General features: G+C 37.5%; 1 protein-coding gene across 1 annotated transcript in view; it reads left to right on the forward strand.

Annotated features, from left to right (window-relative positions):
• Positions 1 to 15,743, forward strand: part of PEX7 (peroxisomal biogenesis factor 7) — a 42,618-nt gene that overhangs the window by 11,486 nt on the left and 15,389 nt on the right. The window contains exons 6-8 of the mRNA XM_054279675.1: positions 6,871 to 6,977; positions 7,379 to 7,492; positions 10,502 to 10,557. Coding sequence (XP_054135650.1) covers positions 6,871 to 6,977; positions 7,379 to 7,492; positions 10,502 to 10,557 — 277 coding nt within the window. The remainder of the gene's footprint in view (positions 1 to 6,870; positions 6,978 to 7,378; positions 7,493 to 10,501; positions 10,558 to 15,743) is intronic.

The raw sequence follows: 15,743 nt of genomic DNA on the forward strand, positions 1-15,743 counted from the left end.
AAATGGCTTATCTGTTTTTTTTTTTATTGTTATTTTTTAAATTGGGAGTTCATAGTAACAGAGCAAACTGTTAATTCTGGATGTGTAAATAAATGCTGTTGTGATGTCAGTAACAATTTCTGAGGAGATAAGCAGGATGTTCAGGTGTACGTGTGGCACCAAACCAGAGCCCTGGTAAATGTCTGCCTTACACTGGAAACACACTGATGTGGAAAATGTCATTAAAGAGTGACATGAAGCCACTAACAGCATTAACAGCAGCCTCATGGCTAAAGGGGTTTAATGAGTCATTATGTCATTTGCCTAGATTTTTTTATTTTTTTTTAACCCAGAGGCAAATTGGTAAGAATCTGATAAAAAACATTAGAAATGCACACAACAGTAGTATTTAGTCAAATGTTAATCAGTCCTGCTAAATGATTCTCCATGGCTGCAGAGCAGTAGGTCTTGCTTAGTCCTGTGGTTTATAAAGAAGGCATCCTTTTTAGTATCAATTGGGTTTATTGTCCTTTAACAGTATAAAGTACTTAATAAATACCGTTTTAACTTTATCTGCAAGTGTTCTTCGATACAGATCCAACACTGACAAATAAAAATATGGATGTTTTGGATTTAACAACGCCCAGATTTAGAATGACTGATAGCTATTTTATTAAATACTGGGGCCTTAGTTTTAATACTGCTTTCCTTTTTAAATCAGTCTTTAAGTTTACTGATCAGGGCAGGTACATAATTTTAATAATATCTTAATTCATTAATAAGGGAAAGAAATTTTTTTTGAAATCTGCCTGACCATGTCTGTATTCATCAGAATAGATCAATTAATTGTATTCTTTGCTCAAAGACTTGTTTTTCAGACTCAAAGCCCAGGGCAAAAAATTTTATTGTATCACAACAAGATCTGATAATTTCTGATACAGTTTTATTATGTTGACAAAAGTGTTGGATGACTGTAGCTTTGCTACTTTACAAATGAATCTATAAATCCACATCCCACTCTTGTAAGTCCTTGCATTGACTGCTAGACTTTAACGTTGAAACTAAAACCCATTTTTTGTCTTATGTTCTGTTTTACTGCCAGCCCTGAGTTAGTGAGTTGCTTTTTAAGAAGTCTCTTCTTGCTTACTGGTCTCTTGGTGATGGTGTGTAGTAAGGGGATTGCCAAGCTGTAGTTTCATAGATCAGGCTGGCATGCCTTGGTGCACCTTTCTGTGTTTGGTATTCAAATTGTAAAAACATCTATGATTGAACAAATCATATTGCATGAAATAATGAGCTGGAGAAGGTGTACACTAGGTGTTGTAGTGAGAGAACATTTGCTGAATTAGTGCGGCTTCTCGGAAGAGGTGTGTTTTTTGTTTCTGGATCAAAATTTGGGATTGTCAGGTTTTTGACATCAGTTTTCTAAAGTTTCAGTTCACATTCCTGCCTCAGAAGTAGCACTGAGCAAAAGAAGGAGCCATTGGAGAGTAGGACTTGCAGACAAGTAATTCCAAAAATGCTTGTTTGTTGAGGTTCCGTAAAAATGGAAGAAATAATCTGCTGTTTGGCTATGACGTTGGTTTCTCATGAGTTCCAAGCACTGTTTTCTAGTGGCTTATATTCAATCTGTTTGAATGCAGTGTGGGTCCACTTTTTGCTTCTTATGACTCCTGGTTATTTTCCTGTTCAATGTGTTAGGAGAAATGCCATAGTGAAAAAGGTTCAAGGCTTTGCAAAAAAATGGTCATTTTTGAAACCAAACCCTAAAGGGACAAAAGAATGAGATGCTTCAATTTGTACAAGTGCTTGTACAAATCAAGCATCTAGAGAGCAAGCTGACTGGAGTTACTGTGGAGTTACTGTGGCTGCTGTTTATGCTAGAAGTGTTTGAAATACAATTTACTTGCTTAGTTTGTTATGTCAGATTTATGTAGCGATGTGAGGGGAGTGTTTTCATTTGTAATCTGTTATTTCATGCCTTACCAGTACATTATTGAATTCCTCCGAGTCTTGTGCTCCTGTGTTGGAGTTTGACCCGAGCCTGCCACCAAGCCCCGCCAGTAGGATCAGGGAGAGAATAGGCAGGATAGTAGTGAGAAAACTCATGGATTGAGATAGAGAGTTTAATAGGGAAAGCAAAAGCTGTGCATACTAGTAAACTAGAACAAGGGACTAATTCACTGCTTGACATGGGCAGGCAGGTGTTCAGCCATCCCCAAGAGAGCAGGGCCCCATCATGTGTGACGGTGACTTGTGAAGACAAATATCATCTCTCCAAATGTCCTCCCACTTCCTCCTTCCTTCCCCTTTATATACTGAGAATGATGTCACACGTCTGGAATATGCCTTTGGTCATTGGGGTCACCTGTCCCAGCTGTGTCTCCTCTCAATCTCCTGTGCATCCCCAGCCCCCTCATCAGCAGGGCAGTATGAAAAGCAGGAAAGGCCTTGGCTCTGTGTAAGCCCTGCTCAGCAATAACAAAAACTTCTAGATGTTAACCCTGTGCTCAGCACAAATCCAGAACATAGCCCCATACCAGCCACTGTGAAGAAAATTAAACCTACCCTGGCCAAAACCAGCACATCAAATAAGCTTTACTAAGTCATTCCCTAATGCACAAGCTGAAGTGTTTCTCAGGAAATGAGTTTATCCCTCAGTTTATACTATGTGCTAATTATGGTAAAGTACTGTATGTAGCACATGCTATAATATAAAACACTTTCAGATTGTAGTATTTTGTATTAAAATCTCATGTTATAAAATGCTTTAGTGTTCAGAAGAAATAATCAGTAACAGTTTTTTACAGTAAATTAATCTGGATTATGTAATTTGGGTTACAGGTAGGTATCTAACTGATATTGGCATTTGCTGAAGAATGGCTTAATGATAAGTCATAACTGTGGTCAATTTTGAAAAAAAAAAAACAAAACTGTCCCAGGATTTATGTATAATCCTCTTGGGAAATAAAGAGGAAATATTTCCTCTTGGGAAATAAACTGAAATAAAGATATCACTAACTTTTAAAAAATAATTATTTTATTTTATTTTATTTTATTTTATTTTATTTTATTTTTATTTTTAGAAAGATAATTAGTTGGGCTTTTCCCTAAAATAACTTAAAACTCTTGTGATTTTTAGTTTGACAGCATTTTGTGTCAGACTAGAACTGACCAGTTGGAAAGTACGTTTCCACTGGTAATTATGTGTACTTGCTAGGTAAGTTGTGCTATGTGGTGATAGATTTTGTGTATTCAGTAGTACTCTTGGATGATTTAACTGAAACTGTTATTTGTGTCACTGTTATATCTGTCACTTTGTGTGGAATTCCATGAGCTTTATTATTCCTGTTCTAAGTTTTCTTGTACTGTTGTGTTGGTTTAACTCCCATTGACAGCTCAGCCTCACACAGCCACTCAGTCACTCCCCCACAGTGGGACTAAGGGAGAATCAGAAGGGTCAAAGCTGGAAAACTCATGGGTTGTGGTAAAGACAGTTTAGTAGGTGAAGCAAAAGCTGTGAATGTCAGAGCAAAACAAGGAATTCGTTCATCACTTTCCATGGGCAGGCATGTGTTCTGGCGTGTCTTGGAAAGCATGATTCCATCATGCATTATGGTTACTTGGGCAGACAGGTGCCATCATTCCAAACATCTCTTTCTTCCTTTTTCTTCTCCCAGCTTTGTAGGTTAAGCATGATGCCTTGTGTTATGGGGTATCCCTCTGGTCAGCTGTTCTGGCTGTGTCCCTTTCCATCTTCTTGTGCAATGCCAGCCCCCCACTGGCAGGGCACCATGAGGAGCTGAAAAGTCCTTGACTTAGCGTAAGCACTCCTCAGTGACAACATCAGTGTGTTAGCAACATCATTCTCATCCTAAATCCAAATCACAGCACTGTACCAGCTACTTGGAAGAAAAATATCTCTGTTTCAGCCAAAATCAGAACAATTATCTGTGATAGAAACAATCAGCACAATCATTTTAACACACAGAAAAAGATTGGTTTTGAGAGTCATGAGATTTGGGTTCTGCTTTTAATTTTCCCACAGATTTTCTGTTTAATTCAGGCTAAATAATTTAATCTGGTTCAGTATTTAAAAATACATGTAAGGCAGCAAGTAATGTAAACTTGTAATCATTCAGTGGCACTGCTTTAATTGTGATGGTTTTGTCTTTTTACAAATGAATGTAGTGAAGTAGGGGTAATGCTTTAAACTGAAAGAGGGTAGGTTTAAGTTAAGTATTAGGAAGAAATTCTACATTTGGAGGGTGATGAGACACCAAAACAGGTTGCCCAGAGAAGCTGTGGATGCCTCATCCATGGAAGTGTTCAACACCAGGTTGGATGGGGCTTTGAACAACCTGATCTAGTGGAAGCTGGTTCCTGAAAAACATTGTACCTGTCCTAGTTAGAATTTTTTTCCCATTCAGATAGTGTTTAAGATTTCATGGGGTTTTATTAACCTCCCAAATACCTAGCTATTTTTTGTAGTTACTGTTATACCTCTGCACTGTTTAGAAATGATTACTTAGCTGGTTGTTCTCACAGGACTTTGGAGATGATGATTTATGAATTTGGGTAAAATATATCTGTGAAAATAAAAGATAGTATTAAGCCTACATGAAATTTAAATCTTGAAAATACTTTATCTTTTCACTATTAGACATTGTCATTCACATTAGCAATCTTTATCTTCTGTATAAGAATGATGTACTTGTAGATTAGCATCAATTGAAAAGTTTTGAATAGATGAGTGTACATTGTGTAGTTTTATTGATTCGTCCAAGATTTAACAAATATTCATTAGAAAGAAAGAAAGCAAGTACAATGTATAAACAATTCTGAAATCATAATAAATTATCTAATGGACCAGTAAAAGTCTGTTGCCATAGAGAAACTGCTTCTTACAAAAATAGAACTATTTTAGGGGGGAAATGTTGGGTACTTTTCTGGTTGCTTACTTTAGTGTGTCAGATAGAAGTGTCTCTTAATAGATATGATTATACTACGTGTGCTTTCCTTGTAGTTTCTATTATTATTAGCCTACTTTTGCTTTATCTTGTAGAAGAAGTGCATCCTCAGTATTTGCAGTACTCATTGAAATGTGGAAATTGCAAATTTTTTTACCCCAGGCTTTGTTGAAATTAAATGTAAATATATATGTATGAATGGAAATAAGCTTGAGGTTAAAAAAAGTTCGTTAAAATGTGCACTGAGTCAGGATTACATTGTTTATCAGAGGTTTTTTTATTAATCTGATTTTTCCACTTAAATGGAAAAATTGGATTTTCGTTTGGCTTTAGATCAGTCTTTTCTATTCACAGAAAGGTTCACTTGCATGTTGTGTTACTCCATTAAAAACATTTCACTGATAGTGCCAGCCAGAATTAATAACTGCTAAGTCTAGCATTTTCAAATTTTAAAAAACCACCAAAACCAACAACAAAAAACCCCAGAAAAATAACAATTTTTTTCATTTTCTCATGCATCAGCATTTTCTATTTAAACAGAAGTAATTGAGGCAATTTTACATTTAGTGTCAACATTGATATTGGCTGAATAACTTACCTTTCCAAATGCATTTGGCCCTCATAATACTACTGTAGTAGCATCTCTGTAGCAGTTCATTCTAGTTCACCTGGATTTATATATTTATTTGCTTGGGGAAAATGATCCTGTCTGTCGTGAAATATGTGTTTCCCCTTCAAATCTATGTTATCTGATGAAATTAAAATAAAAGCTTTTTAAGAAGTCCATTATAATATCTCAGAAAGACTTAAAACTCAAACTGAACTGTCCTCTGCAGGCAAGCAGATTAGCAAGGCTAATGGAGAGTGGATCCAGGGCGTGCTACCTGTTCTTTTGCCAAAACCCTGCTGCTCGTGTTTCTTCCTCTCCATATGTTGCCCTGTTTTTATAAGCTCTGCAGCGATGTTTGAGGCTTCAGCTGCCTGCAGGGTGCCATTGTCAGGAGTGCTATCCCTGTACTGAGCAGCAGTCTCCCTCTTGACAGTAGGGGAGGGCAGCAAAAACAGGGAGAAATTGGGTGTTGTTCCCACCTTACAGATGGGGAATTTATCCACCAAGAGTGCAGCATCTCTCCCAGTCCTGAGGGCTGAGGACGAGCCAGCCAACACCAGAGCAAGCTCCTCGTGGTCTCTGTGGTCAGAAGGCTGGACTTGTGACATGTAGTGAACTAAGCTCTCTCTGCCTTATTTATTTAAACTTCCCAAATGTTTCATGGGACTTTTGTTTTGGGAAGTCTGCAGGGTCTAGTGGTTCGTGCAGTTAGGAGTGTCGCTGTGGCTCTAGGAGTGGGTTTGATCTCTAGCCAGTTTCTTGAAAAGAGCTGTGGTTTTTGACCAACAGGGCACTAAAACCATCAAAGTGCTTGTATATAAAGGGCATGAAAACAATAATTATGCAGAATTATCAATAATTTCTTCAGTAGCAGCATAAAGCAGTGGTTTTTAAATTTAGGTAGTATTGATACAAGCTTCATATAGAAATCATGAGTGTTTTAATCACCTTTTAGTGATGAAACTTGTCTCTTGAATGAACATAAGCATAATAATAATAAATTCTAATTAATTTTCTCTCTCTGGAAGCTAGAGAGCTAGAGAATCCATTTTTGCTGACACAAAGCTAAATATTCAGGGCTAATGGGAAAATCCCAATTTTAAAAATTAAAAGCTTAGTTGTCCCGTCAGCTGATGCAGCTTTCAATATCTTTACAAACTGTTAGGAATTTGTAAGAAGGGTGTATACAAATGCTGTAGGTCTTTAGGGGTAGATGAGAAAGCTAAGAAACACTTGTCTGCTAAGTACTAACGGAGTAACTCAAACTTGTAACTGATGCAACAACATTGGATCGATTTCTCTTTGTTTCAGGTGATCAGACTTTAAGAATTTGGGATGTGAAAACCCCAGGAGTCAAACTTGTGATACCAGCCCACCAGGCTGAGGTCTTGAGCTGTGACTGGTGCAAATACGATGAGGTATAAAACTGTTCATCCCACTGTTTTGCTAATTGAACCACTCTCATTAAATAGCAGGGGGTTTTACTACAACATTATTGCATCTTCTCTTTATGAAAACGTGCCTAGTTGCATTGTTGCTCTCATTCACTATTGCATCTCCAGAAGGGCTTTGTTCTGAGAGATGGTCAGCCCAAGGAGATCAAAGATCTTGCTTAACTCTAGTGGGCAGAGCAGTCAAAAATGGAAGACCAGTTTGTGTTTCTCTGTGCTTTTTAATTTACGTACTGGGGATGTCACTACATTTATGATTTATGAATCTGTATTTTTTGATTTATCTAACTTTTTGTATCCAACATACACGCTGCTACAATTTAGTAATTAAATTGTCATGATATGTCTGTGTTTTATGAAATCATCAGAACTTGCTGGTGACCGGTGCAGTTGACTGTAGCTTAAAAGGCTGGGATTTGAGGAACATCCGGCAACCAGTGTTCGTCTTGCTTGGTCATACCTATGCTATCAGAAGAGTAAAAGTAAGTTGTGTTTTATTTCCCAGTGACCATCACTGAATTATTACACAAATTTTTCTGGAAGCCAGTAATATTTTATGTTATCTAATAGCTAAGGAAAAAAACAACAGGATATTAGAGGGCTTGGGAGAGGGTTTGAAGGTTACTTTCAGCTAAATTATGAGGGAAATTTGAGATGGGGAAAACATGTCCCCTTACTCATTTTTAAATGATGCTTTTCTCTTTCTACACAAGGGGCCAATATTCACAGAAGACAAGATACAAAACACATTGTGAATATATACTTTTGTGTATACAAAGAAAATATTAATGCATTCAAAGGGATTTTGAAACTTTATGCATGAAAGGCTACAGATGACTTTACTGGATCTGTGTACAGCTAGAACACCCACCAATAAGAATTTGCTCTCAACACACAATGACATTTTTATCATGTTGTATGAAAATATGTATCCAAATATCTTTTTAGGTAAGCTCAAATACTAAAACTGTGTTTCAGTGGGAAACATTGAAACTAGCAAAGAGTGTGAGAGTCAAATACATCAATATCAAAGTCTCCTGGAAAAGGAGATAGTTCCTAATTCTTTTAAAGCCTTTCTGGAACAGGTATGTTTATTAATATTTTCTAGGAAAGAAACTTTTTCTTGCAGAAGAAGTTATCCTGGGTTGGTGTTTTGCTTCACATGGCCTTTATTTGTTTCTAACATATTTAGAAGTTACTGTGCTTAGTTTGTAATTTGTCAGAAAAGGGTGTGATTCAGGAAGTCATTCTGTATCACAAATCCTTTTCATGGTCAGATAACATGAGGAGCACCTGCTCTCCATATCCCTGCTACCCCTGGTCTGCTCTCCTCACTGGTGATTGATGCTGAGTCTTTTTTTTCGAATTTAATGCCTTCATGACTATTCTCTAATCTGGCTCTGTGAAATATTTTTCATAGGAGAAGATGCATCCATGTGCAAAGGAGGCTCACTGAGAGTACATGACTTCTATTCCATCTTACCAGGCTTTCATTGCTTCCATTTCAAGACAGCCATGGTCCCTGAGCACATAAGATATGACAGTGTGGGCCAGCCCTTCGAGGTGCTGCAATATCTCCACTTGTGTGGTGTAACTCACCAGTCACAGTGAGTTGAGAGAGAGACCTGGATGCTGCCTCTATAGAGGCAGCTGCCCCTGCTGATATCCCTTCCCCTGTGCTGTGATGACACAAGCGATTGTGAAGCTGCAGCTGATGGCTCTGACTGAAAACCCTGTCCCTGGAAGTGACTAGTTTCTGTCTGGATCATTAAACTGTTTCAATTTGTTGCTCAACCACACAATTGCAAGCCTTGACACAAAGGAGGGGTACAGGAGCACACAGTCTGAAGTGGAAAAGAAAGTGGAAACCACAAGTCTTGGCAGCAGATCTGAGGCTGGCAAGGAATTCTACCCAACACAACACTGTCAGGATTCCTCAGATTTTTTATGGTCTTTCACTGCAGTACAGGGCATTATCAGTGCACTGAGGTCATCTGGAGTCCTTTTTGGGTGATTTTTGATGTTGGTGCATTTGATCCTCACGTTCTTAGCTGGCTTCAATGTCTTACACTGAAATACAGTTATAGTTTTCAAATTTACCTAAAAAGATATTTGGATATGTTGGAATCAGGATGGATGATGTGGTGGTATCTTCTGCCTGTATAGCAGGCACATGATAAAATTGTACTATCTTACAGCTAAATTGAGCAGAATTTTCTCTTGTAGCAGAAAGACATTATGCAATTTTTTTCAACTTACATGTGTAGCACTCTGCTAAGTATTTTGATAGAGTTTGCTTAGGTAAGTTTCTAGGATACTTAAGGTTAATGATAAAACTTCGACAGTATGGTTTTGCTTTATCTTAAACTATGAGAACATGCAAAGGGGGCTTATGGAAAGTGTGCCATTGTTTTTTGTTGCCCATCAGACTTCTTCCCCTCTAGTATTCATTTTCTTGAGGTGCAGAACCTGTTTTGTTTTGGGTTTTTTTTCCCCTCAAAAAAAAATTGCAGGAAGTCTGCAGAGGTTCAAGTTCCAGCATGCACATTCCTCAATTCTGCTATAATAAAGAGAGCTCTGTCAGCAGACTTCAGCAGCTATCAACATACGCTGCTCTCTTGACAACCTGGGTGGTTGTGGCAATAGCCTAGGCTTAACTTTTGACTTTGTAGTTGCTGTGAATAATATTAGAAGTCTTGCAGGAAGACTTAACTGTGAACCACAGTGTGGGGGACCTGCCTTTCAAACTCAGGTTATGTCAGTGGCTCGTTGTATTTCTTACTGAGAAGTACAGATTTTAAAATAGTTGGAAACTGAAGGTTGCAAAAAAACTAGAGCTGAGATGAATAATTTTTGCATAACTGCATCCTTCTTATGCTGCAGTTGTTAGACCAGTCTGCGAGAGTCCATGGAAGAGTGTATCCTGTAAAATGCCCTGTAAGAGAGGGGGAAATCATGAAGTGATGTTATATTGCCTTCAGTTTTTCCACTTATCTCCAATTTTCCCATTTGTATAAATAATTTCAAAATTGTGGGGATATAGAATAATGATGGTAATATATCTTATATTCTCTGCAGTATGGCACAGATTTTGTTTCTCTGAAAATAATTAACTGGTCACATAGCTGGTTTGAAACTTGATTTACATAACAAGATGAAACTTAGTCTATTAGCCAAAAGCAGAACTTAATGACAATTTATATGACTGTTCCAGAACTTCTTAATTTTACAGCAGAGTTATTTGGTACTGCTGTAATGAAATCTAAGCAAAACAGGATCCCACAGAGCAGTCCTTGTGATTATTAATTCTATGATTCTTTGTAATTAGAAGCATGGGGGAGAAATACATTGATGTAGTCTGTTTTGTTGCAGCATGATGTGATATGAACCAAAATAATTTAAGTAGTTAAACTTTGATAACTTGCTGCTTACAGTAAGCCTGTATGTGTTCACAATGTTTTAACTTTAAAAATTGTTTTTTTTTCTTGCAGTTTTCACCATTCCATGCAACTATATTGGCCTCTTGCTCCTATGATTTTACTGTAAGGTACAGTATTTTCTCTAACTGGATAAAAACAGAAAAGTGATCTATTTTAATATGGCTTGCAATAGAAAACAGTTCCAGAGTGGATATACTGGAGAGCAATTAATGTTGCTGTCAGATGCTTCATAAGCTATGTTGAAAAACACATGGGTTTGTCACTTAAAGCCCAGCTCAGTCACTCTGCTGAGCAATATGTGCTCTCTCAGATGCTTTCTGCAATCCTTTTCACATCACTCTGCTGAGCATAGTTGCATCCAGCTGGGATCATGTCTAATAAGAAGGTAATACCCTCTTAAATTAAATTAGTTAGGTGAGTTCATGTGTTTCTGTGGCACATTTTTATTTAGGCTTTTTATGAACAAAGTTTTTGTCCTACCAGTATCTGAGGAAGTTTTAGTAGTGTTCCATAGTGTGTATGCTGAATTTAGACAGCACCTTCTGCAAGTTCCCCTGGTTGCTCAGTATATCTGATACTGCTGAGGATGCCATAGTACTGTTGTTTTAAAGCTAATTTAAAGTCTTAAGTAAGTTTGATTTGATACTGGGATTTCTCTAAGATACATGGTATCACAAGTCAATGCACCATGAAATATTCCTGAATACCTCAACCAAATTGTTTGATATACATTTTAATTTTCTAACATGGACTGAATGTAGTAGGCAGTACATTAAGAAATGGGAGAAGCCCTCTTGCCTCCATAAAGGACTGCAAAGTTATCCCACTTGTCCACATCATCTCAAATAATGTCACTTCTGGTTCTGTCCTAATTGGTCTGACAGCAGACCTAGAGAGGTTCTGCTGCCAAAGGGTTCTGTTGCTAATTCTCAATGCCTGTATGTGTTGCCAAATCATAAATCTATCCAGTCTTCTGCTGTAGCATCATATAAAGTTGCATAATGAAGTTAACCCATTGAGCATTGAAGTGACTTGATTGTGCTGTCATGCTCTTCCCCTTTTTGACACCAGTTATATATCCTTCAGGTTTGGTGCTAATGTGCTTCATGCAGTACTGAAATCTAGAGCAATTTCAGCTCTGACATTTTCTTATGTGAAAATTGTCAGAAAAGGTGGAGAGAGCTACTAGCTCACAAAGCATCGTGTCTATAAATGTAGAGCCTGGGGACCTCTTCACAAAATTCACTCTAGGCATAATTTTTCTGCTCAAAGATTTACTTGTCATTACTAAGGGGAGACAGCAGACTTGAAGAGATCAAATAAAGATTTTTAACAGTTTTCTAAAACTGTTGGATTTGGTATGAGTGAACAAACGACAGAGAAGGCCAGGTGAAAGTCTTTGGAAAAGGTGTCACAAGTAGAATATTCTGTATAATGGAGGAAAATTGTTGCCATAAGAATTTGGGAACATCCCTTTTAAAGGCTATATTGTACCTCTACCACATAGGGTCATTTTACTGGATGCACCATAGACTCCACATGTACATACATTTACACATCCTGTCATATGTGCACATCCATATACCCCACACACACATGAATGTGAATATATGCACACATACACGTACGTTTCAATTTAAGAATAAAAATCCTTGATCAATGTATAAAAGGTGGAAGAGAAGTAGGGATTCTAGTATATGGAATTAATTATGGATCTTGTTGAATCTACTCAAGGCCTGTGACATTTTAGCCCCATTTGGTGGGGGTTGCTGAATTTTGATTCCTAGAACAGCATGGTATGGCAGCCCCTTAAAAACAGATTCATTGCAGTGTTATTTTAATAGCAGTTTATGATATTGTTCATTTATATTCTTTGGTGTGTCTGTTTGAAGCTCAGAATTACCTGAAAGCATTAGTTTATAGTAGGTAACAGATACAGCATAGTGTTGGAGCAATCCTTTACTGTCAGAGTTCTGTAATCGTAAAAGTTACTGAAGCTTTATAGTTTAACTAAACAGCTGCAAGTATTAGTTCAGATTATCAAACTACCATGTAAGAAGCAGGGGTTTTATTTATTTCAGGTCATACAGCTAGTTTGGCACATAATCACGACTGGTTATCTAAAAGAAAAAAATAGGTTGAAAACAAAGTTAACAATGTTTAGCTTGCTCCTTTGCAAATAGTATAATCATGGAATGTGAGCGCTGTAGTCAAACTACTGAGAAGAAACCTAGTTCACAACTTGATACTGGGAGCTGAGAAAAAGAGGATGAGGATGTTGATTTGAACTTGAGTTTTTACATACCTTGGTATATTGATTTATAATCCCTGTCCAGTAAATGCTTCATTCAGACGAATGTTTTCTGTACCATTTCCTTACTCTTTGGAAGAGCTCAGAAAAAATGTAGGCTAATTAAAGAGCAGATTGAACACAAATGAATCATTAAAATGCCAGGAAATACACAAAGTACTGTAATATTTCCAGAACTACTTTAGGTCTGCATGCATATTCTTAAATGCTATCTCTGTCAAAATTCAGTTTGGAAGAACACCAGTGTCATCTTTTACTGGAATCACCATTTTGTATTTTTGGACTCTTCCATATAAAGAAGAAATCTTGGTGCATTAGTCACAGACAGTGCTCACCAAAATCTAAACAGAAGAGCTGATAAATTATAGAGCTTCATTAAGCTGGTATCAGGCCAGAGCTTGGATCATATTCACAGAAGCTTATCCCTAAGGCAGAAAGGCAATTTTTGTTAAAAGTTGTACTTTTATATTGGACATCATCTCTGCAACACACTGTAAGGTAAACCGCTATCTCCAGCTCTCCATCACTATGTCAAGTTTAGTAACTCAGATCACAAAGAAATCTTACAGAATAAGGCTGATCATAAAATAAACTGTGTTTCATTTCAGCTAGGTATCCTTACTATCCTTGTATCCTTCTTTTTCTGGTATTTTCCTTCAAGGTGAAAAAAGTGGGTGTTTGCTCATTTGCTCTTTTTTTCTTATTTTCCTCAAATGGAAAATGTCCTTCTCTACCCAAATTGCTTCATAATGTTGATACTTCACTGGAACTATAATGAAATAATCTCTTCAGAATATTAGTGTGTAAATAGTTAGATGTTCCCAGTTAATGCCTGAAGTAACATCATTGCCCAGATTAGCCTGTATCCAAAAGTAGCTTGACACTAAGCTCTCCTCTGACAGTTTTTCTAGTTTGCAGGAAGAACTTTTACAAGTCAGAGCAGGAATTAGATGATAGGAGCAGGGGGTGATACACCCTGTAGTAAGCTGGCACTGAGTTCTGTCTTGCCCTTGAAAGGTTCTTGGCTTTATACATCCACATGCTACTGTGACTTGTGTCTGGTGTGGTTGTGTGTGAATGCTAGCATTAGTTGTTGAGTGGGCTTGTATGGAAAGCACCCTCTAAACATCTGCTTCACACCCACCTGAAAATACTATGTATGAAGACATCGTCTAGCCTAAGAACATTAGTAAAGCTTTCATGAATATTTATCATAAATATTTTTTTTCTTACCCAGAAGGATGTAGACTTGATGAGTTGTTCTTTGTGCTTCCATCTGTGCATTTTCATAGAATCATTTCCTGGAGTAGCTTTTGAACTTGTTGAAAACTTAACTAGATTTACCAGGAAACTTGTAGTCTAAATTTACAAAGCTTTAAGCTTTTACAAATTTAATAGAAACTCATGAGCATGCAAGAGAGGGTAACCCCAAGTACTGCCTTAAGGAAGGTGAGAGACGTAGCATGAATTCACCACTACTGATCTGCTAGCTCCTCACCATGCAGCACCAGGGTGCCACAGCACATGCATTGTACAGACACTGGACCTGGAATGATACTCCCTACCTCTTTTTTCCCAACCAGTAGTGAAGGTGCAGGGACACTTGGTAAGGGTCGAGTGGGGGTGAGGACAAGGTAGAAGATATGCAGGACAGACTATATTGCGGTTGGTATAAGTGAATTGGTCAGAGAGCATGGGTCTTTGTGACACTGCTAGGGGTGGTACAAAGTACAAAATCCATAACTTGACAGGCTTTTTCTCTTCTCATAATGTCTTGTTCAGAATAAGCAGTCCACTTATTCTGCACATGCAATATATGTGCAGCCGATGAGCTGCATGCCAGGTACATGTAAAACAAAGAAACTGTAGAGAAATGAGGTATACGTTATATTTTTAACAATTCCAGCCTTAAAAAGTTTAAGAAGATGCACTCATACAGGTTCTGGGGTTTTGTGATCTGTGCAGATGTGACTGAAGTGGTGGCTTCATACATAATATAGGTAAAAATAACGATTTTAGTGACACACCTGTGATTGTACAGGCTGTACAAACCTGTAAGGGACCCTAAAAGCCTCTGTGGTTGTCTGGCCTGTGTTTTAAATTCATGCTGCTAACTCTGTAGATAAACTTACAACTGAAATTATGCAAGCCCACCTACTTGTGCTGTGAGTGCATCTTCAGTTCGCTGTACAGCCTTCCTGCTGTGGTAAACAGTGTCTTAGAAAAATTGCATTGCCCTCTCAGTCTGCAGAATGTGGTGGAAGTCGACTCTGAGCAAAGTATTGCTGTCACCATGGTGGTTTTGGAAGCTGTGCAACAGACCAGTGTTTCTCACTTTGGAGTGCAAAGTTGTTATGAGAACCATCATTAATTTGTCATCAATGGTTCTCAGTCCTGACAATGAACATTTTTTTGAGCTTTCACTAGTAATTATTTCTATATTGAAAAAAGGCATCAAAGCTTCCAGTCCGTCTGTTGAACTTGAACTAAGTTGCAGTATTCTTAATCTCTAAACTGCTTCTTTACAACATGACTCCATATAACAAGCACTATATTGTCCTGCTATTTTTTAAATTGATCAAAAGGTCTTTTTACGTTCTTTATTCATGTAGATCTAAAGTTATCTCCTTTAATCGTTTTCAGTTATGAGCATTTGTCTTTCAAGAATTTAATATTAGAGAGCTCACATGGAGGCTAACACTATTACTAAGAACTAACACTATTACTTAGAAACAAAAATATTTGTTTCCTTGCCTTCTTTTGAACAAATGTGGGAGGATGAAAATGCTGAAATGGTCTTTTGCTCCTCTCTCCTGCAAAATAAGTTGTTTATTTTAGATCTCAGGTGCTAGGAAAAAAATTAAGAGGGTTGTTGCTATGGCATAGCCATTGTGCTCATACCACTCTCCTTGTTTATGAAGGAGATAACATCTACATATTAAACAAACTGACCCTGCTGGCTCCAGTGTTTGCTATTTTCCC

Source organism: Melozone crissalis, unplaced genomic scaffold (assembly GCF_028551555.1).
Source record: "Melozone crissalis strain CALT ecotype California unplaced genomic scaffold, PUWL_Pcris_2 ptg000027l_1, whole genome shotgun sequence".
Classification (NCBI taxonomy): domain Eukaryota; kingdom Metazoa; phylum Chordata; class Aves; order Passeriformes; family Passerellidae; genus Melozone; species Melozone crissalis.